This window comes from Mandrillus leucophaeus, unplaced genomic scaffold (assembly GCF_000951045.1).
Source record: "Mandrillus leucophaeus isolate KB7577 unplaced genomic scaffold, Mleu.le_1.0 Scaffold1210, whole genome shotgun sequence".
Classification (NCBI taxonomy): Eukaryota; Metazoa; Chordata; class Mammalia; order Primates; family Cercopithecidae; genus Mandrillus; species Mandrillus leucophaeus.
The window spans coordinates 507,126-534,566 of NW_012100433.1; the positions used below are offsets into that span (position 1 = coordinate 507,126).

At 40.8% G+C, this 27,441-nt stretch overlaps 1 protein-coding gene across 1 annotated transcript in view; it reads left to right on the forward strand.

Annotated features, from left to right (window-relative positions):
• Positions 1-27,441, forward strand: part of PAPPA (pregnancy-associated plasma protein A, pappalysin 1) — a 213,468-nt gene that overhangs the window by 95,759 nt on the left and 90,268 nt on the right. The window contains exon 8 of the mRNA XM_011971313.1: positions 20,934-21,127. Coding sequence (XP_011826703.1) covers positions 20,934-21,127 — 194 coding nt within the window. The remainder of the gene's footprint in view (positions 1-20,933; positions 21,128-27,441) is intronic.

Here is a 27,441-nt window from a genome sequence, read left to right on the forward strand (position 1 = left end):
AAACCACCAACTTTCTCTAGGCCAATACTGATTAAGTACCAAAGAGATGTTAATATAAAGCAAATAAGAAATTATAATAGTTATTAAAGGACTGAGGTTTTTTTTTTTTTTTTTTTTTTCATTTTAACTTACTGGACAGAAAGATAAAATAGCCTAAGTCCAGTGTCTGTCGCTCTGCCCTCAAGCACACGGTTGCTTTTCTCTCTCCTCCAGGCAGCAACCATGGTGGTCCTGCAGTCAGTCTAAAATGCATGTGACCAGGCTCACACTGGTTTTTGTCTATATTAAGCACCTGCTGCATACAAACCTCCGTGCAATGCAGGGTTAAGCAGCAGAAACCTTTGTTGGAGGGCTACAGAAGGCAGTGGTCATTAAAGATATGAAGGGATTGGTGTTAGAGGCCCCCTGGGAGCAGTGGAAAGCCCCTGGTAGGGGGTTGGTGAGCCTGGGAAAGATTTCTGGACAGTGGGACTCAGATAAGACCAGGTTTGACACTCTGCCACTATAAAGGTCCAGACAGAGGGCTTTTCTTTATACAGTGAGTGCACCAGTCCTAAAGGAAGCTACTCCAGATAAGTCACAGGGGGATGAGTGGGCAGTTCTTACCCCATGGCAAGCAGTAGTTTCTGGGCAGAGGTATGACATGATGAGAGCAGTATTTTAAAAAAGATCAACCTCCCTGAATGGGATGCTCTTCAAGGGCCAACAAAATACTCTTGGCAAACTGACCCAAAGAGAGATCAGGGAGATTTTAGCTTTCAACAGCAGTCAGAAACTCAGCCCAAATTATCCATAAGTTTAAATTAAACATCAGCCGCCATTGGCAGGACTCTGAAAGGTCCTGGCTGGAGCTGGTCCCTCAGTTTAGGAGTCCAAAACCACGTATATAACTTGAGTTCAGCCTCATTACCAAGGAAGGGGCCGCACGAGAGTCTGAAATCCCTTTTCCATTTGTCCGTGTGCTTTTTGCCAAGAGAACTTCTAAAGGGACAGGGAGAGAGGAAAAGCTGATTGACCTGCCCCAAAGCACAAGGACCACTTGTCTGCCTCAGGCTTCATCTCCCAAATACCTTTTTCCACCTAAGAAATAGGAGTGCTTTCTTGACTTCATAGGATTGTTATGATACATTGTTTTATTAATTTATAAATTTATTCATTCATCACATAGGCTTTTATTTATTGAGCACCTCTTACGTGCCAGGTTCATGCTAGGCACCAAGGATGGCTGTGTTTGTGACAATTCCTGTCTTCCAGAAAGTGATCAACAAACATTTATTATTACGGCTATCAAAAGTAAGACAAAGATTATTACAAAAGTAATAATCTAGTTCTTACTCACAAGTAGAGAGTGACCTGTCTGTCCCTGGAAGAGACTGAGCGAAATTTGACAATCATTCTTTAGGGAAGCCATGCATGAGATTCTATTAAATAGCATGTTCAAACAGAAATATTTCAGTAGTTTCCTCTTTTGTCTTATCTGGCTCTTTCTTGAAATTCAGAACTCCTGGTACCTGTGAAGTGTTAGCCTCTTCTGTTTTTCTTAACTTCTCTGACCATCCCTCCACAGACCTTCTTTCACCTACTCTTTAACTATCAGCAGTCTCCAATGTTCCATAACAGGCACACTCTCATTCTCCATTCTCTCCTTGTATGACTCCAAAATCTCTATCTTTAGTCTGTGCCTTTTTTTTTTTTTTTTTTTGACCCATGAACTTGTATATCTAATTGCTCCACTTGGACGCCCCACGGGAACTCACATTCAACACATCTTACACAAAGCTTGCCATCTTTCTTTCCAGACCTGCTGCAAGTGTTTTTCCTAATCTCAACTGGTGGCGCCAGTAGCCAACCAGACATTTAAACAGAAGCTTCGGAAACATCCATAACTCTTCCCTCTCTGCCATTTCCTACATCCAAATAATTGCCATTCTTCCCATGTTACCTTGAAAACGTTATCTTGTCTTCGTCCAAATCAGTCTGTCTCTCCCTATGATCATTGCCCTACCCGAGGCCCCCTTCAGCTCCTGATTAGGCTTTTACAAGAGAACGCTTATAAAATGAACAGGTTGTTGGTTCATTTTTTTGCTTGCCCCAATCTACCTGCCCATAGGTGAGAGCAAGCTTCCTAAAGTGCAGACACCTTTTGTTGCTCTCCAATTGAGAGTGTCAGGTGGCTCCATGTTGCCCTTGAGATAAATTCAAATTCCTTACTGTGGCATTCAAGGCCTTGCACGATCTGAGCCCAGGATTTGCTTTTTGTTTTTGTTTTTGTTTTTGTTTTGTTTTGTTTTTGACAGATTCTCGCTTTATCGCCAGGCCAGAGTGCAGTGGCGCTATCTCGGCTCACTGCAACCTCCGCCTCCTGGGTTCAAGCGATTCTCCTGCCTCAGCCTCCCGAGTAGCTGGGATTACAGGCATGCGCCACCACAACCAGCTAATTTTTGTATTTTTAGTAGAGATGGAGTCTCACCATGTTGGCCAGGATGGTCTCCATCTCTTGACCTTGTGACCCACCCACCTCGGCCAGGATTTGCATTTTATACTCCAACACCGTCTTGTACTTTATACCTCCGACCTTGTTTCTGGCCTCACCTCATTTGCTCACAGAGTCCCCCTGCTGGAATATGCTCCCCACCATCCGTTCCTTCTCTGAGAGATAAAACCCAGGTGTTGCATCCTAAGGGAAACCTCAAATCTGGGTAAGATTGGAGTGGAGGTCCCTCTTCTGTGCTCCCACAGTATCTTGTACCTCAGATCAGAATCCTGTGCAGTCATCATTTACATATCTCCCCCCTCTCACTAGGACCTGAGTTCTTGGAGCGCTGAGACCTGCTTTAATTCATCTGATTTCCCAGGAGTTAGTCCAGGGACTGAAAAATAATTTGCAGTTCAGTAAATATAGGATAAATGAGTAAAAGAAGGATGTATTTCTTAAGAGACAGTTTGATTTTTCAGGCAAGAAAGTGTAGTTGAGCCTTGCTGGTCTTTAGAGTCAGACAATCCTGTCTGAATCGGGGACTTTCCCCCTTAGCTGTCATCTCGGGCAGGTGATCTCGGGTCAGGTGGCTCGGGGTGGTGGTTTCATGCTCAGATCCCAGAACTGGGCTGCTTGTATCCAAAACCTAGTTCCGCCACAAAAGGGGTGGGGGCTTCTTTAAAACGTTAATTTTACGATATCGATAGACTGCAAAGGTAGAAAGTACCTTATCTTAGCCAGCAGTACTTTTTTGAGGTTTCTTTTACTAAGTAGAGACCGGCTCAAACGCTGCCTTTCCTTCTCTATCTCTGTACTGACAGAGGTCATTACTCTTCGGTAAGGTCCATAGGCTTTAGAATTTTAGAAGAATGGGTGGGTGGAACCAGTGATTTTGGTGGTATTTGGATCACCCCATAAGACTCTCGGATGGCCCCAAATTGAGCTGCTTTTTAATACCAAATCTCAGTCTGCGGCTTGCTTCCATTTGGGGAGAAAGCCTAATTAACTCGTAGCTGGAAAGAACTGCAGGTCTGCCACCCCCCAGGCAGAGAATTCAAAAGGAAGTGGATAGCTGTGTAAATAACACTGCTTTAAGGGGCATTTAAGCCAATGCTCTTTGTTAAGGAAATTGATGGCTTTGTAAGTACTGCGTCTGAAGGGAGTACTTGAGCTGAAGGTCCCCATCTCGCCTCGTAAATTTCCTAATGGACTGTGGGCCTGGAGGCTGGGCCCAGCGTGTTCAATCACTTGCCAACAAAAACTCGGATTTCACTCTAAAAAAATTAAAAACGTTTAACCAAAACATAAGTTATTGAGCCTGTGCAGTTTAACTGTGGCACAAGGTAGCAGAGACAGATTACTTCCTTTAAGGAAAGGGAAACTCCTGATCTTTTACTTTTAAAAAAATTGTTTTTTAAATGCTGGATGTGGTGCTCCGTGCTTTCTCAACAGCTTCTCATTTTTTTCTGTCCTCATAACAGTTGGGAAGATAGTCATTATTTTACCAATTTGCCAAAGAAGAAACTGGGATTCAGTGCTAAAGTGTGCTGGCCATTGACACCAGCTAATTAGTGGAAAGCCAGGTCGTGATCACAGTTCCATCAGGCCCCTGAGCCCCCAAGTAATACCAAATCGTAGGGCATCCCAGAGAGAATCAGATCAACCCATCTCATCGGATTCTCCTGAATATCCACGTCCATACAAAATAGATTAACTGGACAGCATGGGAATGACTTACCCTATTGAAACCTCAATTTCATTGTCTGTAAAATGGGGATAATAATAGTACCAAACAACACGGGGCTCTTCTGGAATTGAATGCATTATGTATTTGAAACATTTAGCACAATGCCCAGCATGAAGAAAGTTACCCAGTTATTTATTTCACAAATACACTAAATACAATTTTAGTTGGGGAAGTGGATGATGCTATAGGAAGATCTAGCGAGGGGCCATTAGCCCTTCTTGGAGTGGATTTCCAGACAGGTTTTTGAGAGGTTAAACTATGAATAAAGGACAAATGGGGACTAGCCATAGAAAAGGCAGCTCTGGGGATTTGAAGAAAGCTTCTGCAAAGGTGGGGAGGTGAGAGGGAACATGGTCCACTTGGGGCAACGACAATTTGTGCCCGGAGCTTAGACTAGAGTGCGTTCGAGAAGAGAGAAGCTTGCAGAATCAGGCAGGGACCTTGTACACCTTGTCAGTCATCATCAAGCTTCTGTCAGGAAAAGTTGAATAAATAACTCAGTATGTTCTAAGGCAACCACTTTCAATTTTAGACACTTCTTTTCTTCAGGTTAAACATCTTCATACCTATATGATTATTGCTCAGGGTTGGTGCCTATCCAGGGTCCTGTTCTTTGACCATATCCTACCACATCAGTGGCCCAGAATTGGCCTCTTCAGCCATGACTGGTCCAGCTAGGACTGGAGACAACTTCTCTGGCCTCTAGCTTGGAATCTATAGCCAGTGACTTAATCGGCGGTCTCATGCTTTTGTTTGGGCAAACACATCCTTCATTTGGTGGAAACTGACTTCAGAGTGACCACTGCTTCTTGGAACTTTTTGTGAACATGAATAGTTATGATTACTCTTACCATCTCTGATCAAAAACGGCAATGGTTTTGACTGATATTTTCAAATGTTCCCAGTTAAGTCTTAAGATTTAGGACCAGGCCGGGCGCAATGGCTCATGCCTATAATCCCAGCACTCTGAGAGGCTGAGGTGGGCAGATCACGAGGTCAGGAGTTTAAGACCAGTCTGACCAACACGGTGAAACCCTGTCTCTACTAAAAATACAAAAATTAGCCGGGCATGGTGGTGTGTGCCTGTAATCCCAGCTACTTGGGAGACTGAGACAAGAAAATCGCTTGAACCCCAGAGGCGAAGGTTGCAGTGAGCTGAGATTATGCCACTGCACTCCAGCCCAGTGGCAGAGCCAGACTCCGTGTCAAAAAAAAAAAAAAAAAAAAAAAAAAAAAAAAGGCTGAGCGCGGTGGCCCAGCCCTTTGGGAGGCTGAGGCGGGCGGATCACGAGGTCAGGAGATCGAGACCACCCTGGCTAACACAGTGAAACCCCATCTCTACTAAAAATTAAAAAAAAAAAAAAAACTAGCCGGGCGTGGTGGCGGGCGCCTGTAGTCCCAGCTACTCGGGAGGCAGAGGCAGGAGAATGGCGCGAACATGGGAGGCGGAGCTTGCAGTGAGCCGAGATCGCATCACTGCACTCCAGCCTGGGCGGCAGAACGAGACTCCGTCTCAAAAAAAAAAGAAAGAAAAAAAAGAAAAAGAAAAAGAGAAACGATTTAGGATCAATTTATTTCTGTCTCTCTCCTTACTTCCTTCCTTCCCTCCTTCCTTCCTTCCCTCCCTCCCTCCCTCCCTCCTTCCTTCCTTGCTTCTTCACTCCCTCCCTCCCTGCCTTCTCTCCCTACTTTCCCTCCTCTTATTGAGAGACGGGAAAGACATATACACATCTTGTTAAAGAAGAAAATTACAGTTAAGCAATACAAATCAGAGCATGTAGATTTAAGTTATTATAGCATTTTATTCTAAGGGCTGAAGAGTAACCCATTAATTACATAAGAGAAAGAAAACTTACCCAAGAGCAATCCTGTGCACCCTCTCTTTTCTGTTCTTTAGAGGACTGCAGCGTGTCTCATCAGCTTGGAGAAGACACTGTGGCTTGAATGGCTCATCTTTTTAGACTTATCTAAACCATACAGCAGGAGGATGGTCTCTGAGGTGAACCAAACCAGTCAGAGCTCAAGGGGGGAGGGATCCATTTTAACACTCTGGTTTCTGCATGGGAACCCTACCAAGAACATAGCATGCTGCGGTCACCTTAGTCACAACCAGCTATGCCAGATTGGGGTAATTGGCTTGGTTTTCATGTTGTGCCTGACTTATCCTCGAGTCCTTGGCCCACTGGTAGACATAGCATCCACTTGTCCAAGCTTCCTTCTTTGCTGGAATCTTATGCATGCCTTATCAGAATGATGGGCTGCTTGTTTTACTGGATTGCAGAACAGATATGCAGATAGATAGATAGATAGATAGATAGATAGATAGATAGATAGATAGATAGATAGATAGATAGACTTTCATTTGCATGCCTTGTTTTACTTAATGCTTACAAACATGCATTTCTCATGGAGCAATTTTTATTTAACATTGAATAGTCCCAATATTTGTATGATAAGCCTTAATCAACCAGTCAGAACCCTTGACCTCTAACGATTATGCAGCATTCAGTGAGTTTCTTAATCTTTCTAAGTTTCAGTTGCCACTTTTACACAGAGAAGCATAGGAACTAGAATCATACAGAATGTCTAGAGAACCTTGCAGTGTTAAACCCTTCATTTGTTCAGCAAATATTTCTGATTATCTTCAACGTACTAGTATCTGAATGCAACAATGCACACAACAGCCTATGTTTCTGCTCTCACGGAGTTGCCATTCTGTTTTAGAGAGAATAAAATTATCAAGTAAACATTTGAAGAAGTTAGATCACGCTATGAAGGGAATAAAATAGACTAGTGGTATAGATATTGTAGTGAAGGTGAAAACTATTTTTTGATAGTGTGTTTGGAAAAGTCCTCACTGAGAAGGTAATGGTTGAGCTAAAACCTAAACAAAAAATTAGAAAAGCCATTTGATAATTGGGGACATGAGTTCTGGATTGTATCTGCAAAAGTAAAATGTGAAAACAACACTACTTATAGTTTTTATGTTTGAGTAGTTTTTAGTTTTCATAACATTATTTTACTTTATCTTTTCACCCACTTTTGAAAACGGGTAGGAAAAGTAATACTGTCATTTTTTTAATAAGCAAAAAGAATCAGATGCAGAATGATGATGTATGTTACTGGTACCATGAAAGTAAGTTAGCAACAGAGTTGAGGCACACACTTTTAACTTCTGGCCCTTTATTCCATCTGCTTTTCGTTATAGTTCTCTGCGTGTTTTTCGGAATGGGTTCATCATCTACACCCTTCTCGATCTTCGTTTTGCTGATCATGTTTCTCCATCTTTTTTTTTTTCATGTTTTCCCTCTTAGCTGAATAACTGATTTAGTGATCAAAGGGGAAAATGTCAAGAACCAAATATATTTTAGAGTGACACAGCTAAAAGGGATCACAAAGCTACTTGATTTAACTATTATTCTATACAAGGGGAAACAGCAGCCCAGAGAGGGAAAGTGACTTGTCCAAAGTCATAGGGTTGATCAGGGTATCTATTTTAATCTCCAGTTCCCTTGACTCCCTGCCCATTACTGTAGCAGGCTGCAGGATTTGAGAAAGTGTCCCATTTGTTTCTCTCTCTCCCTTTCTTTCTTCCTTCTCTCTCTGTCTTTTTTTAAATATGGAGATACAATCACACTAAAACTGCTGAAACTCCCTTTGTAGTTTGCCATCTTTTATTATCCTCTTTCTTTGCCACTTTTCCCACGATCTCTGCATATCAGTGTTTTGGATTGTTTTTTTCCATTTATTAGCTTATATTATCCAGGCCAAATTTCATTTCGTTATTTCCTGCCTGTACTTTTATAGACCTTTGGGTCCTAGGTATTGCTCTTCCTTCTGTTTGTTGTAAGAATGCCGGCCTATCTCTTGGCTGCTATATAATTCATGTAGCACTGGATTTTACCCCCCTTTCATATCTTGAGATATCATTGAAACCCGAAAGAGAACTGGCTGAAAGTCATTTAGGGCTTTGAACATTCTGCTCTGTTGGCTGCATTGTCATTTATAAGGATTACTATCTTTGCTTACAATCTTTTTAAGCCATTCAAATTACTATACTAAATTCAAGGTGATGTAAATGCATCTTCAAGTTCCAATTCATAAGACTGTCAAGTCTCTTTATTAAATTTTAGTCTAATATGTGCTACCTTTCCTATCCAGATATTCCATTTCTTTTCAAATTCAGTTAGGATAGAAAATAAAACAATATTTGAGACAGATGGTGAGGCATGATGTCTCATAGGAAAAAAAATACATTGTGAGACAATTTGTGTAGAATTGAATTTTCCCCCTAATATGTGCTTGGATTTATGCTCTGAACTCTTTCTAATTAATATTTTCATAAAAATTTTTACATAATGCTACTAAAGCAGATTGAAATCAGGTTTGAGACATCTTCAGAATCATTGATAACAGAGATTCTAAAGCTCCAAAAGAACTTTGTTAATTCATCATTTACTGAGTACCTGCTATGAGACTGACACGATCCTAAGTATTCGGGATATTAATTAAAGTAAGACAAGGGCCAGAAATATCTGAGAATTCAAGAGCTGCACAAAATCATTCATTCATTTATTCACTTATTCATGTATTTTTAAACATGACATAATATAGCCAGGTATATTGCTTTTTTTGAGACAGAGTCTCGCTCTGTCAGCCAGGCTGGAGTGCAGTGACCGGATCTCAGCTCACTGCAAGCTCCGCCTTCCGGGTTTACGCCATTCTCCTGCCTCAGCCTCCTGAGTAGCTGGGACTACAGGCACCCGCCACCTCGCCCGGCTAGTTTTTTGTATATTTTAGTAGAGACGGGGTTTCACCGTGTTAGCCAGGATGGTCTCAATCTCCTGACCTCGTGATCCGTCCGTCTCGGCCTCCCAAAGTGCTGGGATTGCAGGCTTGAGCCACCGCGCCCGGCCAGCCAGGTAGTTTTCTTGATCCTAATGGAAAAGATGCACTTTGAAACATCTTCTATAAAACTTGTGTTGGTTGTATGGGAGCAGGGAACAATAATAAATAAATTTATTTTTTATTTTTTATTTTATTTTATTTATTTTAAATAAAATAAAAAATTATTTAAGATAGTGAATACTACTATAAAGGAAATAAAACAATATGGTATGCTACTTTGCATTGAGGATGGAGAATTAGAATGTGAGCTAACTGCTTGTTGTTTGAGAAAGTAATATTTGAAATGACTGCTAAATAATGAAGAGGTCATGAGAAAAGCCAGGAAAGAGATATTCCAGAAAATGTGAACATCAAGTTCAGGTTCTTGGTTGCTTATTTAAGGAAGAGACACTTGTGTGGATAGATGTCTGTCTGGATGAATGAATGAATGAATGAATGAATGCATGAATGGAAGGTCATGAGCAAGGAGACAATAACAGGAGATGGAGGGATAAAGCAGGGGCTTGTAGGCCTGGATACAGACTTTGAACTCTTCCACATGAGATGATAAGCCATTGAGGAGTTTTAGATGAGGGGCATGGCGTGGTGCAGTTTATGTTTTTAGAAGAGCACTATAGCTATGTTCTGAAGGAGGGATAGCTGGGAAACAAATGGTTGAGAAAAGAGAAGCAGATAGGCTAGTTAAGTGAGAATTGCAGTAGTGATGTTGGCTTGAACTAGGGTGGTAGTGATAGAACAAAGTAGATCTATTTGAAATGTCCCAGGGAAAAGCAGCCTATAAGGTGTACTGATGGAGTTTGTGTGGTGTTAAAGGGTGAGCTGAAAAAAAATAGGACAGGTGACTGGGAAGGTTTCGGTTTGGTCATTGTTAAGCTATGGTGTTGTCATTTACTAAGGTGGAGAAAAAGGGAATGTGGGGAGAAATCAGGATGTTTGTTTGAGATACGTTTTTTGATGTCTTTTGATGATTTTTTGATGCCTTTAAATAGGTAGATATTTAGTAGGGATATAATTTTAGGCAGTTGGGATTCAGAGAAGAGGTCATATCTAAGGCTATAAATGTTTCAGTCATTGGCACATAGAGGTTTTAAAATTTTTATTTAGAAACTGAGACAGGATAAGAAACTGTAAGTAGAAAAGAAAAAGGGGTCCCCATCTAACCCTGAAGTCTGGCAACATTTCATGTAGAGTTAGGGAAGGAGAAGACCTCAAATGAGTCTGTGGGGGAGGAGCCCAGATGACTAAGATGACATGATGTCATGGAAGTCAAGAGAGGGAGGACTGCAAAAAGAAAGAAGGGGGCTACTTCTTTATATGCTTCAAGGCAGTCTAGCAAGATGAGGATTTTTACATTATGCTCAACTTTAGCAACTTTTAGGTTGATGGTGACCTCAATGAGATTAATTTTGGTGGAGTGGTGAGTATAGAAGCTAGACTGCAGCGAACCAATGGGTGAAGTGTAGGAGACAAAGTGGATAACACTGGTTTAGAAGACGCAATAAATTTTACTGTGAATCATAGAAAGAGAAATGTGGAGTAAGAGAAATAGTATTTAGGAGATGTATAACAGAATGAAAGGAGATTTACATTTTTGTTAATTTAAAAACTTTGTATATTTCAAGAGTTTTTAAATTTTTAGATCTTTAGATGGGCTATATTCTATTTTGCTGATTTGGGAGACTAATGATGTAGGAAATAAAGGGAAATGGTTTGTGCCAAACAAGTAGTGATGTGGAAAAGTGAGAGATATCATAGAGTCGAAGTTGCTAGAATTAAATCTTAATGGAAGACTCAAAGGCAGGACCAGCCTTTCAGGCTAAGGAAGTAAGGGCAGATGCTCTGAGATGTGAGTTCTGGGAAAGAACTGGATGTATTTGATGGTGGAGGTGTGGTTGGAACTAAGAATGAGTAGGAAAGTTGGAGCTAGAATACAAAAGGACTTGAAAGCTACTTGGGGAAGTTAAAATTTTGTAGGAGTCTATTAAATATTTCAAACAGGCTGGGCATGGTGGCTCACACCTGTAATCCCAGCACTTTGGGAGGCCAAGGCAGGTGGATCACCTGAGGTCAGGAGTTCGAGACCAGCCTGACCAACATGGAGAAACCCTGTCTCTATTAAAAATACAAAAAATTAGCAGGCCTGGTGGTGCATTCCTGTAATCCCAGCTACTCAGGAGGCTGAGGCAGGAGAATCAGTTGAACCCACGGAGGTTGCGGTGAGCCAAGATTGCGCCATTGCACTTCAGCCTGGGCAACAAGAGCAAAACTCCGTCTCAAAAAAAAAGTATTTCAAACATGAAAATATTCATAGTTTAGATAAATCATTCATAGATTCATAGGCTGTTTTGTAAGAAGGTAAGGAAGATGCAAAACCAGTTTTGAGTGTGTAAGGGCTAAGTAGACAATATGAGGCTGTGCTACAGGTGCTTTCCTTGATGGGCCTGAGTGTAGAGTTAGTGTGATAATGTGACTACTTCCAGGGATGATCTTCTTTTCCAGTGCCTTCAGTTTGGTGGAGGATGCTTGATTCTCACAGTGAAACACAGGGAGGAATTTCTGGCCATATGAATATGTGGCCAACCTTTGAAGGAACCAGAAACCAACTTAAGCTCCTCAGATTCAGTAGACCTAATCAGCATCTGAAGCTTGTTAGCACATTCATCGTTCTTTAGGAGCCCTCACTACTCTGTCTTTTGTACTCTGAGCAAGCTGATCTGGATGAGGAGGTTAAGAACAAACCCTGGTTTGAATAGAATTAAATGAGGTCAGCAATGTGGGTTTGACACGAAGCCTTTGAAAGATAGGCTATATAAAGTCAAGATATTTCTGTCCCGGAGGACACATGTGCCAATATATAGCCACCTCCCAGCCCCACCCAAGCTTCCCCTTTGTAAACCTTCAGCAGGTAAGCACTCCTGCTCCCCCTGTTCCAAGAAACTAATGTTTAAGTACAAAGATCGCGCTTATTGTGTGCGGGGGTTTTTCTTTTTGTTGCTGTTTGGAAGAATTGTGATGTGGCATAAAGACTATTGTTATTGAACCCATTTCTAAATAAACAGCTGAACTTAAAATATTCTACTTTTTTTCTGGCCTTTAAAGGCCTTTTTGAGAAGTAATCGTTGGACTAAAAGAGAATATCATAATGTCAATCACTGTTTTATTACCTAGAAATAGAAATAGACACTAATTTCTCAAAAGCTGTCCTATCTTTATTTGCAAGAAATTTAGAAAGACAGGTAAATCCACTCATCCTTTGGAAGGAGGTTCATTTCAGAAGAGTGCACTTTCAAACTCTTTGCTTTCTCCTTAAGCTCTAAATTAGTGGCTAAGAACCCTCATCTCCCCATCTACAGGTAGTTTTGTGTATGTTTGGTTTTCTTTTTGGCTCATCAATGGGCTGGAAGATTAGTAACCTCAATAGCTTCCCAGACTAGTTATATTTAGCCTATACCAGTGAATGTTACAAAAAGTGAAATCAGAGATTTCCAAAAGTAATATTGAGACTCACTTAAGGGTAACCAACTATTTTGCTCCCAGAATTATATATTGAAAATTGGGCCAGGCATGGTGGCTCATGCCTATAATCCCAGCATTTTGGGAGGCTGAGAGGGGTGGATCACCTGAGGTCAGGAGTTCAAGACCAGCCTGACCAACATGGTGAAACCATGTTTCTACTAAAAGTACAAAAATTAGCCAGACGTGGTGGCGGGTGCATGTAATCCCAGCTACTCAGGAGGCTGAGACAGGAGAAATGCTAGAAGCCGGGAGGAAGAGGTTGCAGTGAGCCGAGATCATGCCATTGTATTCCAGCCTGGGAGACAGAGCGAGACTGAAGAAAGAAAGAAAGAGAGCGAGAGAAAGAAAGAAAAGAAATTGGGTCTGATGAGGTGGCATGGTGCAGTGAATTACAAATTGTAACACAAATGTATATTTGACATGTATTATAAATTCAAGATCCATCAGTCTAGTCTTATCTGTACTGGAAATTCTCTCTAACAGCTTCAGAAAATCACTTCAACCTTATGAACCTCAGCTTTCCCATAAGTAAAATGAAATAATTGCTTTCAACTTCATGATCATCATCATCATCGGCCACTTATTGACCACCTGTTACGTACTAAGGACTTTACTTGCATTTACTACTAGTTGTGAGTTCACAAAGGAAGAAGTGGTAGCTATTTTATTTATTACTCTGTGCTTATAGTTTATCATTGTACCTGGCCTATAGAAACAACTAAGTACATATTTTTGGTTGTTATATACTTGCCATTAATATTCAGTGACTTGAGCTTCATAAACATTCAGTCCTTCAACCATTATTCAGATGAGGAAACCAAGGCTTAGCAATTCTATGCAATTTGTTCAAATAAGTAGAAACTGACGTGTGCTAAGAAAAATCAATTATAACACCTCATTGCCTCTAACAGTGTAAAAGTTATGAGTACAAAATAACTTTCTCATTTAGAAAAATTTTCAAAGTCTCCTCATTCCTAAGGGATAATTTCAATTTCTTTAACATGGCATCGCAATCCTTTTTGTATCTAGCTTCAGATCAGTTTCTCAATGTATTAGTTCCAGGTTTTACTGCATTCCCTTACTAAGTATTGGTCAAAGTTTATCCTTTACTCAGACCCCTCTCTTTGCATGCTCAAATTATTTATATCCTCTATGATGTTTCCCTCAAATTATTTTGTCAAGGAAACCTTCTCTCATTTTCCCAGAAGTACTGATAGGAGAAAGTCCTGTCCTGATTCATCAATGTATTTCCAGCACCAGCATGACAACAAGTAGATGTTAGTATATTGATTAAATGAATTTATAACCTTCTCCAGTTCTCATCTAATGATTAGGAGATATTTTAGCTGGGTATTGCAATAGCCCTCACTCCTAAAATCTCCAGAAAGCTTTGGTAGCTGTTATGTGTTGCTCACTCATTGCTGAAATAATAAAAAAATGAATGACTGGGTTCTTAGTGTTAGCTGGGCATCTCAGAAATATTTGAGAAGCAATCCCTAGGGGTTTAATTTTGAAAACTGCAATCCCAAGGTTTGAGAAAATTTTATAGTGAAGCTGATGAATCTTTTAGGAAAAGTATGACATACCCTATAAGAAGGTGCCTCTGTTTTGATGAAATCTGGTTTGTAGTACTATCATGGTATGGTTGGTAATAGCATTACAAAAAAGTACACAAACACCTAATTAGTTTAGACTATGTATAATTTGGTAACAAATGAACTCTAAGATAAATCCATTGTTAGCTTTCATTTGTCATTCATCCAGTCATATATTCCTCAATCACTGGCTTGGTTTCCCCTTTACTCTGAGCACTGTTATGGGTTGGAAATACTACTGTGAAGGACTCCACAATTCTGTTCGCAGAGATCTTGTCTGCCTGATAAGGAAACAGACCCACAGATAGATAGTAAGGAAACTGTATTGGAAGAAATCTGGGAACTGTGAGAACACAGGAATGACACTCAGCGAGAGTGGGAGTCAGGAAAAAGGGATGAAGAATAGAGAAGACTTGCAAAAGAGATACTCTAGATGAACCTTGAAGAACCAGTGGGAGTTAGCAAAGTGAAAAATGGAAAGCGCATTTCAGGCAGAGAAAAATAACCTTTGTAAGGGCATGGAGAAATGAAACAGAATTGTTGGTGTAGAATGTTTATGAAGAGGTCAGTTTGTGGATGATCTTGTATGCCAAGCTAAGGAAAATGATCTTTTTAAAAATTATTTTTATTTATTTTTATTTATTTATTTATTTTGAGACGGAGTCTTGCTCTGTCGCGCAGGCTGGAGTGCAGTGGCGTGATCTCAACTCACCGCAACCACCGCCTACCGTATTCAACCGATTCTCTTGCCTCAGTCCCCCATGTAGCTGGGATTACAGGCACACACCACCATGCCTGGCTAATTTTTGTATTTTTTGTAGACACAGGATTTCACCATGTTAGCCAGGCTGGTCTCTAACTCCTGACCTCAGATGATCCGCCCACCTCAGCCTACCAAAGTGCTGGGATTACAGGCATGAGCCACCATCGCCGGTGGAAAATGATTCTCTGTAAGTAGTGAGGATCTATCAAAGGAGGAGCATGGTAAGATTCATATGTCAGGTAGAAGAGTTATAGCCAAAATACCTTAAATTATCCCACTATCTTGGAGAATATACATTATCTCAGGCCTTGTTTGAAGAACACATTGGCTTCAGTTAGCTTTTACAGTGACCAATAACTTACGACTATCCGTTCAACATTTTGAAACTGATGAGAGTCAATGTGAAGGTAAGTTTCTTTGTGAAAATTATCCCTGATATCTTGTACTGAGAAGACACGAATAATTTAATAAACATTCAATCCTCCAATATAACTAAAAATAGGGTTAGATTATGTTCTCTATAAGGGTAAGATCTAGTCTCTAAAATGACTTAATTTCCTTAGCAAAAAACCTCTCAGAATGACAGAAATTGGGGTTAGATTTTAGTTCTTCTAAAGGCTAATTTCTTCCTGATTATGTTTAAGACCACAATAAATTTGTCTGCTAGGTCAGCAGAACCTGAGAATGGTTCCTCCCTTCTCCAGCTCTGACTTCTTTAGCCTCTTTAGTTATTTTTGTCACGTATTCACCTGAGTGATTCCAGTGATGTCATAAATTCCCAAAGTTTCTAATCCAGCTAAGTTAATTATTGTCCACCAGTTGTATTGAAATCATTCCAATATAAGTCAGTATATTATTTTCTTTAGGTTGTTACCTTTTTCTTTTGTTCGTTTACTTGCGTCCTTGAAATTTATATTGAAAATAGCTCATGCATCCTCTTTGATCATTTCTATCCTTCAAGATGCCTTAGGGTCTGGGGCTGGGTAGAGAAAAGTAGAATCTCTAATTAAGCAGACTTCTTCTCCAACTCCAACCTCATTAGCATCATTATTAAGAATAGACCCTTTGTCTTTAAGACCAGTATTATTTTTCCATCTCAGTCTGTTATGCTATTTGATCATCCTCAGAACCTTGTTGAGAAAGTCTAAAATGTAATTTTGTTTGCATTTTATATATGGGGAAACTGAGGCATAGGGAGGTGAAATACCATGTCCAAGATTAACCAATAATCAGAGATAGATCAGGAGCTTGAATCCAGGGTTTCCGACTTCAAGGATAAGAACTCTTAACAATAGCACTAACCTGAGCCTTTGCTTATACTTCAAGGTAAACTAATCTCATTTTCCTAAGATTTGGTCTTCCAAGCTTTCAAATGAGAATAACAATCTCTGTGTATCTTAAATAGTGTCCTGCAGATGTGCCTCAGAAACTCAGGGACATGGCATTTCACCTTGATGCCCCAGACAAATGAAAATAAAAGTCAACTGGTGGCAGTATCAACTATGTCTGTTCACTTACAGAAAGTCCATCTGCCTCAGGCTTTTGAAGCTGAACTCTTTTCTTCCAAAAGGAAAAGAAAGTTTCTGGCATATGAAATCTCAACTGGGAAAGACAGACTTTGCTAATGGCACCCCACCCACATCAAGTCTCCTAGCTGGATAGAGCAGATTTCTAAATGTGTCACCACATGAAAGGGAATGAACCTGAAGTGAGGAATTCCCTGATGTGAGGGGAAGATGGCGTGGGATGGAGAAATCAGAGTGCCCAGTGCAATCCCACTATCAACTAGTCACCACCTGGCTTACAGCTCCATTTCCTTCTCCCTAAGGCGCAGTCTAAAGAAAACAGTCAAAGAGTGCAGAGTTTAAACTATATTTGGATGACAGTATATATATCGGGGATGCCACATTTTGGTCATTTATTCGTTCATTCAACAAATATTTATTGAAAGTGTATTATGTTTTCAGAATGTATATGTGTATAAAAGTGTGTGCATGTGCACATGCATGTGTATGTCTGTGTATAGTTTTCATAGTACCCCTCACAATGAAATGTACTGTATTATTATCAATGCCACCTAGCTACTACATGGAAGTTATTTGACCTTGGTATTGACTTCAGACTCTTTTCACTACAACCTGCTCAGTATCAAGCAGAAAGTATTTAAGGAGCACCAAGTAAATTGATGTAATGAAAACAAGACCAGTTTGTTTTAATGTTTTGTTGCTGCTGTCTTTGTTTTTTCTGGCTGCACATTTGTATTCCATTCCTCACTCTGTTCTCTTCTGTGCTTGGGGCAAAGGGAGTAGAGAGGGAGAGAGAATTCCCCAGACACGGGCTGGCAGATGTAGCTGAAGGGCCCCCGGGACACTAGTAGCAACAGAAACTGAATAGCTGTGTCCAAGGATGTTATTTTAAAAAGGGACTCACAATAGCTTTGTCAGCAGAATCTTGGAAAGAAACTGCACCTTCTCTCTTTCTTTCTCTCTCTCTCCCTTGTTTTCTTTTTAACTCCATCTTTGTTTTCTGTCTTTTAACTCTTCCTCTACCTCTCCATATATAATCTGTCTACTTATCGACCTGCCTACATACCTGTTTACCTACCTATGTCTGTTTCTACCTTTCCTCCATCCTCAGGTTCTGCTGACCTAGCAGACAAATTTATTGTAGTCTTAAACATAATCAGGAAGAAATTAGCCTTTAAAAGAACTAAAATCTAACCCCAATTTCTGTCATTCTGAGAGATTTTTTGCTAAGGAAATTAAGTCATTTTAGAGACTAGATCTTACCCTTATAGAGAATATGATCTAACCGTATTTTTATTTATATTGGAGGAGAAGATAGCGATGCTAAGAGTTAGGCACCGCTATGATCTTATTTCCAAGAGGCTTTTTCGTCATTCTGTAGCTATGGCATGTAGGGGGAGGATTTCTCTGCTAGGTATAAAAAGGCCAGTCTTCTACTTCTTGCTCTGCTACCACCTGTCTCTGTGACCTGGAAGCAGATGGCTTCCTCCTCGAGCTCACAGTTTTCCATTAGATAAAATGGATGAAGGGGCCAGCATTGTACCCACAGTCATCTGAAATCACTGCAACAATGCTGGGTAAACATCATTACCTCCATTTTTTTTCAGACGATGAAAATGAAGTTCAGAGAGGTTAGGTTATTTTATTTATGTCATCTTTGTAGTGCTTATAGGAAGCAGAATTCAGATTTGTACCTACTTCTGCCTGATGTGAAAACCCTTGCTCTTTTCAGTTCTCTGTATTGAGTTTCTGAAGAGTATACTCTGGATTTATGGCTGGTCACTCTTGGATTGGGCCTAGGTTATATGGTATGTAGAGAGGCCACATTCACAAGAGGTTGGAGCTACTGAGAAGTGCTGAGCCTATATTCTTTCTAGGGTTGAACTGCCATGAATGCTACTGGTCACTTATAACAAATTGATTTATTCTGTTTCTTTTACTCGTTCTTTCTTTCTTTTTCTTTTTTATTTTTTGTTTGTTTGTTTGAGACAGGGTCTTTCTCTGTCACCCAGGCTGGAGTGCAGTGGTGTGATCACTGTTCACTGCTGCCCTGATCTACTGGGCTCAATAAATCCTCTCACCTCAGCCTCCTGAGTAGTTGAAACTACAGGTGTGCACCACTGTGCCCAGCTAACTTTTGTATGTTTTGGAGAGACAGGGTATCATCATGTTGCTCAGGCTCATCAGATTGTTCAAGCAATCTACCTGTCTTGGCTCTCCCCAAAATGCTGGGATTACAGGCATGAGCCACTGTGCCCGGCCCTATTTGGGCTCCTTTGATAGTATTTCACTAGGTAAACTGTCACCAGAAATAAACAAGGGATTTTGCAGCTTGGAAGAAGTTCAGCATTCTGCTGCCCCTGAATCCAATGACTTCTTTTCAGATACTCAAGGTCATAGAAATCTGTCTTGTTTCTCCTTGGTGGGGGCTCTTTCTAGCTAGGGGAAAGTTGCTTGAAAGTGTTTCAAGTGAGCACTGATTTCACAAGCTGATTTAATTCCTCCATTAGAAGCAAATCGACCCCTTAAAAGAAGAGTATTTTTTTTTCTCTCTGTCAGTGATTATTGTAGGATGTACAAAGCACATTTATGTTCATTTCCTATTAGAGTTCTATGGTTATCCTGAGAGATTATCCTGGTTGGGACTATAATTTCTACATTATAGATTGGGGACAGGGGGCAGAGGCCAAGAAGTAAGTGAAGCCAGTTGTGCAAAGTTACATAGCTAATATAAGGGACAGAAACCAAACCCTGGTGTTTGGCCCTAAATTCAGTGCCCTCTCCAGAGCTCCACTCTATTATTTTGTGGAAGAATGTTCTAAATCAAGCAGAAGCCTTAGGGTGACCATATATCCTGATTTGTCTGAGAGATTCAGATTTTCCCAGGATGTGTTCCTTTTGTTTGGACATAATTTTTAATAGCACCACTATCATTTTCAAAGTGCTCTAGTTTGGATGATAAATTATATAGTAACCCTAAGACACTGGCTAGCAACTATATTTCAAGGAGCTCAGAATCTTTCAGAAGTCCTGCAACATGTAGACTTAATAGCAGCACAGTGTGATAAGTGTTAAGATAGAAATCTTTATAAAATAGGCACCCACACAGGAGGTGGTATTTAGCTTTGCCTAGAAAAGTTGGGAAAATAGCACAGAAGAGCTGGTGCTAGAATTAGTAAAAAGGTGGACAAGGTGATCTCTTTTGGATGGCCACATTGAGGTTTTTCCTTGTATTGTTCTGTGTTGAAATATCAAGAAACATGCATAGGTCATACCTACTTAGAAGGCATCCTACTGCTCGCTTTGTGCTTCTGTTATCCTTGTCCTTGCAGCTAAGTGAGAATCATTGCAACCAGCTACAGCTTTAAATCATTCCAAACAGAAGCCCTTGCTGTGGTTTAGATGACATGGGAGCTTGAGAATTCACTTCGTCTTTAACTGAAACTCCTAGGGTATCTGACCAGCCCTTAGAAGCCTATAGCATTAGACAGGAAGGGTTCTTGGCATCTCAATAGTGTAACCTCTTTCTCTGCTCTGATGGTTGAGCCCAGTGAGGCAAGGAGACTTGTTCAAATTAACAAAGCAATTTGGTTTCAGATCTGGAATTGAAGCAAGTGTCCCTTGTAAATCAGTTCATGTTTTAATGCAAAACTGAAATCCTCTTTGGAGTTAAATAACCCCCAGTTTGCATCTGTGAAATTCTGTTGTGTCAACTGCACTCAGAACTTGGAAAGTGAATGCCTGAGTTGGAGACCCAGATCAGGTATTAACATACTGTGTGATATTGGGCAAGTTATTAAAGATGTATGGAATCTCAGTTTCCTCATCTGAAAGAATGATATCTTCCTCACAAAGTTTTTATGAGGAATATTTGGAGTAATGAAGGTGAAAGTGTTTGTGAACTTTTTATTACAGCGTAGACACAAAGTCTACCTTCTTTACATATTTTAAATGTACAGTCCAATATCGTTAACTGTAAGCACACTATTTTACAGCAAATTCCTATAACTTTTTCATGTTGTGCAATTGAAACCATATACTCACTGAAAAGCAACTCTTCATTTCCTTCCCCTCCAAGAGCCTGGAAACCACCATTTTACTTTCTACTTCTATGAGCTTCCCTACTTTAGATGCCACTTATACGTGGAATCATACAGTATTTGTCCTTCTGCGACTGGATTATTTCCGTTAGCATGGTGACCTCAAGCTTCATCCATGTTGTTGCAGATGACAGATTTTCCCTCTTTTTTTAAAGACTGACTAATAGTCCATCGTGACTAATGATGATGGGCTTGACAGTGCCAACGGTTTTGGTGGTCTGATTCTACAGCTGCTGATGATAGCTGAGGCCAAAGAACAAATATTTATTTATTCTCTCCCTTTCTATGCCAATCTTCTGCAGATGAACCCAGCCGGTGCTATTTCCATGATGGTGATGGGGTATGTGAGGAGTTTGAACAAAAAACCAGCATTAAGGACTGTGGTGTCTACACGCCCCAGGGATTCCTGGATCAATGGGCATCCAATGCTTCAGTATCTCATCAAGACCAGCAGTGCCCAGGCTGGGTCATCATCGGACAGCCAGCAGCATCCCAGGTAAGATCCTAACCATGTGTGACATTTCCTGCAGACATTCAAAATCTCCGCTATGCCCCACAAGGCTACTCACCTCTAAGGCAGTGTCATTGGATGCGGCCACTTGAGCATATCTTTATTAAATGTACTGTTAGGGCTTCATGAATACCATTTGTAAAGGATTCGATCTGGAATTGTTAGGGCAGGGAACATTGTATGATGGGGTAATGACTTTCCTCCTATTTCCTTGCCTGTGATAACTAATATTTGGAGAAAGAACTCCACTTTGCATATACCATGTGTTTCAATGAGGTAAGAATGAATTTATATTAGAAGTCCCACTTTTTAGGGGGTGCCAACTGTGTTTTCCCTGATTTTAACAGTAATTCTACAGTAATTTGCTATGTGGCCTTAGACTAGTTCCCCTACCTCTCTGGGCCCTATTTTTCTCCCTCATCCTTAAAATACAGAGTAGTTGAGCTTGTTGATCTCCAAGGCCTTCCCAATTCTAAGAAGCTGTGACTCATGCCTCAGTCCCCTAATGCACTATTTATGTGCCATAGTTCTTCTCCCGGGGACTGACAGCTTAGTCCAGGGAGTGAGAGTTTTGGGGCCACCAGTGCTTATATGATTCTAGAGATGGCCATGCTGTCCCGAGGGCCCCCTTTCCAATTATCCTGCCAAGGAAGCACCTGCCTTCCCCAAGACTCACATTTCTCAGGGGCATGACTCAGCGCTTCTGGTTGCCTGGCCTAGTGGCCTTTCAGAGACCAGCCTGCCTCCTGGCCTTGCAGATGAGCTGCTATTCCCAGACATTCCTTTCTAATACTGCTTTCTTGATTTAGGTTCAGTGGGGTAGGCCTGGCTTCTAGATGAAAGAAAGATATGACCTTCCTCTGGGGTCCAGTGAAGAATCACTGGGTGAGGTACAGAGTAGGACTACCTCATTGTTAGTTGTTGCATGTATTTGATTATTTCTTCATTCATTTTTTGTTTATGTTTACATTACTAAAGCCTTTATTCATTTGCATTTATTTTTTAATGCCCTTAGGAGAGTGGAAACAAATGGTAACATGGCATTTCCTGATGCTTAATATGTATAGTGCCAGCCTGCTGAATGAATGAATCAGTGCATGGATAGATGAATGGCTAGGGTTCATCCTCCCACTATGCCACCTCTGTGCTTGGTGGAATCATCTGTGTGGTTGCATTTAGCATACTGAACTCTGAGGTATCTGTTTGTCTGTCTGGCTCCCCCATTAGGCTGCTGGTTCTTTGAGAACAAGTTTCAGTTTATTCATCTTTGTCCCCTCATCTTCAAGCACAGGCTAGATAGGTGCCCAGCAAATGTGTGTTTAATTGACTATAGATATACACACATACACACACATACATCCCATTGCCACATGCAAATGAACGACACTGACAGAAAACACTCAAACATTGCCTCTCTATCACATAGAATGTCCTGCTTCAGAAACAACAGGGCTGGGGCCAGCAAAAGAAACAGGAATTCCAAATTCAACACTAGCATCCAGTTCTTAGAAATGTTTTAAAAACAACCTTCAACTAAGAGAATTATTAACACACTCAGAACCTCCCATGAGCAAGAGTTGAGGTAGCAGCTGTGCTTAAAAATCACCCAAAGGTTATTGCGACTAATGTGAGAAAAGGAGAGAAAAAATTTTCCAGTCTTAGCATTTGAAAAGAAGCTTCATGGGGCAATTATTCCAATCTTGTAAGGAGGGGCTGTCAGGAATTACTGGTGATTATCTCTTCCTAAACAAAAATCCAATTTAAAAAATCATTATAAATACTAGCTCTTCGATCTACAAAGAGGAGATGAGGAAACAAAATCATCCTATTGAATTATTCATTGTAACCAATTTTATTTTAATGAAATCGACTAGGTTCCATTACTCTGGGCTTGGACATAATCTTTGTTACAAGGAGATTTCAGCTGTAACTAAATTTGCCATAATGAGATCAGCTCACTGGAGAATACAGGGTCAGGGGAGGGAATATGTGTGCAGGCTGGGTGCAGGGCCAGGCCGAGGGCAGCGGAACAAAAGTCTTCTGAATTCCTCATCTGAAAGCAAGTACCTAGAAGTCATTCGCACACACACCCTAACACCACCACACACAGGGGCACAGGCACACGCATACACATGTACATGGGTACACAGTCACACACACACAGACTCACACACACACAGACACACACACACACACAGAGCCTGCATAATTAGAGGTAAGGGCTATTCCTGAAGTGCAAACGTACCTTCCTTCCAACAACAGAGAATGAGGAGGAAATATAATTGTGCCCTTCATTACCTTGTACAGTGATTAGAAGAGGTTGGTGGTTAATTTTCACCCTGTCAGGGCTTCCAGTGAAGATGTTGATAGCTTGAAAGGAGGAGCTGGGAGGCTCTTAGAAGTCGGGCTTAGGAAGAAGATGGGAATTGTATCATGTGCTTCTCACTTTCCCCCCAGATGCTCATACTCTCCCTCTTCTCTCTCCCTCTCTGTCTCTCTCACACACACACAGACACACACACACACACACAAACATACATACACAAATTTACACACAAAAAGGCCCTGTAGGAGCATGGGAATACCAAAGCAGATAGAAGAGAATAGCAGGAAGGAAATAGTAGTTATCAAGGTCCACCAGGCACTGGACACGTGTATGCACATTACAGCCAATCTCCTTGTCATTATTCGAGGTAGGAATTGTTGTCTACCTTGGAGAAACTGAGGAACACAGCGGCTTCACTATAAGTTACATAATCCATAAGGGAAGAATCTAGGATTAGAAGAATCTCATGGAAGATGAATGACAGTGGGCCCTTGGGAACATGAGGTCACATTCAAAAGTTGGAAGTGGCTGGATTCCTGGAAAACTTCACTGCAAAACAAGCAGAAAGACTCCTAGATGGATAGATCTCAGCGTTGAGTGTCACTCTGCACACCTCATGACGTACTTCAGTTCTCCTTGAGCAAACTTATAGTCACTGCCTCTACCTTCAAATTCAGGCTGTTCCCATTCCCTGACGAGGTGGCCGTGTTCCATGATGCCCTGGAGTTCCTTAGGACACTCCATTAACTTAGGGAATGATGAAATAACCTAGTCGTTCCCATTTCCTCTTTACAATTCAGTTTGGTCCCACTTTCTATCTTTCCCTGATGCAATAAAAATGATAAACGCAGATGTTTATTGGAGTTATGTGCCTAGTTCTGTGCTAGAGCCTGTTGAAGATACCAAAGAACTGAAATACCCAGCCTCTGACCTAGTCACTGTACAAGAGTTAGGAGTGAGAATTCTATCAAAGGCACATTCTTATCACAATAAGTCTGCAGGATCTCTATGACTACTACAAAGAAACAGCATGCATTGTACTATATGGCTTGAGAATATTGAATAAAACTTCAGTTTTGATGTTGTAAAAGTCTGCCATATCTAATGGTTTCCAGTGTTTCTCGTTCATTCTTTTCAAACAAGATTTCCAAATTTGGTTAAGGCAAAGCTAACCCTGAACATTGAGTCTCATATCCAAACCTTATCAGAAGTATCAAAACTTCCTGGTTGTGCAAATTGGGTTGAATATCCTATAATAAGAGACATTCTTTGGATATTTTGGCCATGCACCTTCTTGGCCCAGCTGGAATTAAGAAGTTCCTGAGACAGAAAAAAAATGGAAATTAACCGAAAAAATCAAGTTATCTCTCTTCTGGGAACCTTAGAACCTGGTTTGGTTTAAGTGCTTGCAAAGATCTCTTATTGTTCTTATTTTGTCTCCATGTTTCACATTTCTCTAATGCTTTACACAAAAGGCTGCCAAAATGAGATGTTGATATTCCTTCCTTTTACCCCCACCCCGAGCATTTCTACCAAAGTCTGTTTCCTCCTATCCAAACATTTCCTCCTTTGCAGCGGCCTGAGTAGGAAATGGAAATATTAAGACTATCTGGAATTTACAGTGCTCTCTTAAGGGATTACAGACGTTCAGTCAACCAACCAATTTATTTGGTTAATGCTTTGAGGGTAAAACTTAGACTAAGCATTTCGAGGGCAGTAGTTTGAGGGCCAAAGCAAAGAAAACTTTTCAAAGAATGGGAACTATCCACAGTGGGATGGAGTACCTCGTGATATAAGAAATTCCCCATTATAAGACATTCAGGCTGGGCAGCTGACTGAACAGAAGATTCCTGCACTAGAAGGCAGGTGAGACCTAGGTATGCCTCTTTTCTTTGTAATTTATTCTCTGACTTTATGTCCCATTAACCCACAATTGGGTATATTAGTCCTTGACCACTTCATTTTGAGTTGCTATTATTATTCCTTGGCCCATTCATAATACTTCATGCCTCTACTAGAATACAAACCAGGCTGGGCGCAGTGGCTCACGCCTGTAATCCCAGTGCTTTGGGAGGCTGAGGCTGGCAGATCACCTGAGGTCAGGAGTTCGAGGCCAGCCAACACGATGAAACCTCATCTCTACTAAAAATACAAAATTTAGTTGGTTGTGGTGGCAGGCACCTGTAATCCCAGCTGCTTGGGAAGCTGAGGCAGGAGAATTGCTTGAACCTGGGAGGTGGAGATTGCAGTGAGCTGAGACAGTGCCATTGCATTCCAGCCTAGGTGACAAGAGGGAAATTCCATCTCAAAATCAATCAATCAATCAATCAATCAATAAAATGCAAACCATACTACGCCTTGCGAGATAACAATTTATGTATTAATTTATTTATTCACTTGATTGAACAGAAATATGTTTGAGTCCTGCACTGATGAATGTGAGAGAGAGCACAGTCGTTAATGAGGTGAAGTAGAAATCATGCAGATCTGGCTCTGCTCTCTTAAATTCCATTCTGACATGGAAACCTTGAGTAAGTTACTCTTCTGGGAATCTTAGTGTCCTATAGAAAATGAGAATGATAACATCTACCTGGTAGAAATTAAGATGAATGATATCTACCTGGTAGAAATGAAGGATGCAGAGAAAACACTCTGAGTTCGGTTTGTTCACTTGATGGGAAGTACAAATGTTAATTCCCTGTCTTATTCGTGTCAGGTTTCCTTCTTTGCACTCCCCCCAAAGCTGGCTGTAGGGACCCACACAGAACAGAAGCTCAGTCAAGATTTTGTTGAATTAAACATTGTTGCGTCAGCAAATGTTTGCTACATACTCAGAACTGCAGCAGGCACTTTGAGAAGGTTCAAAGAAGTACTGGTTCTTTTTCTGCCTTCATAAAGCTTACCATGTCATCAGAAGGGTGTTTTCAACTAGAAATAGTAGCCAAAGACCCAAGAGTGTAAGATTTAGAGGGAGTTTCCCCGAGGAAGAAACCACACTGCTATCAGCTTACTCAGCCAGTAGGGATTAGAGCCAGTGTGTAAGACAGAAAAGTCCTTTGCCCACTTTCAGAAGATCCTAAACAAATTATAAAAATAGCATTTGTCAACTTCTTCCAGGCTTTCCACCAAATTTCATGAATCCTACTAAAGCTACTACAGAAGTAGGAATCACTGTTCTCACTTTACAGATTAGGACACAAAGCCTCAGAGAGCAGAGTAACTTGCTTCAGGGCTCAACTCTATAAGGGGCAGGACCAAGATGCAGGCCACTGTGTTCATAATACAGCTACAGGACCAGACAGCTCAAGCCTGCTCCAATGACTGACACATGAGAATAAGCTAGAAGAGCTAGTGTCTTTTGCATCTTTTAATATGTGGTATGCATTAAGACCTACCGGGAAAGTAGGCATTTCCTCTCTCCAGTGCCCAAAATACTGCCCTATAATTTTTGCCTACTGCTTAGATCTCCAGGTTTTGGCACCCATTCTTTCACCCATTGCCCTTTCCAGAGAGTTTTCTAAAATGTGTGTATGGAAATAAGAGAGACACATAAGTGTTTTAAGTTGCCAACCCTTGCATGTAAAAATGATTTCTTAAATTTTGGAATGTCTGCCTAATTATAGCAGGAATATGGGGAGAAAAAAATAATAAATGCACAAATAGGAAGAAGAAACACAAAGAGGAAGAAGAAACTTCGTTCAATTTACAAGCTATGTGCTATACATAGGAAACCTTAAAATGTCAGTGAAAGAAAACTGTAAAATGTGCATATTTTCTTTCTTTTTTTCTTTCTCTTTCTCCTTCCTTCCTTCCTTCCTTCCTTCCTTCCTTCCTTTCTCTCTTTCTTCCTTCCTTCCTTCCTTCCTTCCTTTCTCTCTTTCTTCCTTTCCTTCTCTCCTTCTCTCCTTCTCTCCTTCTCTCCTTCTCTCCTTCTCTCCTTCTCTCCTTCTCTCCTTCTCTCCTTCTCTCCTTC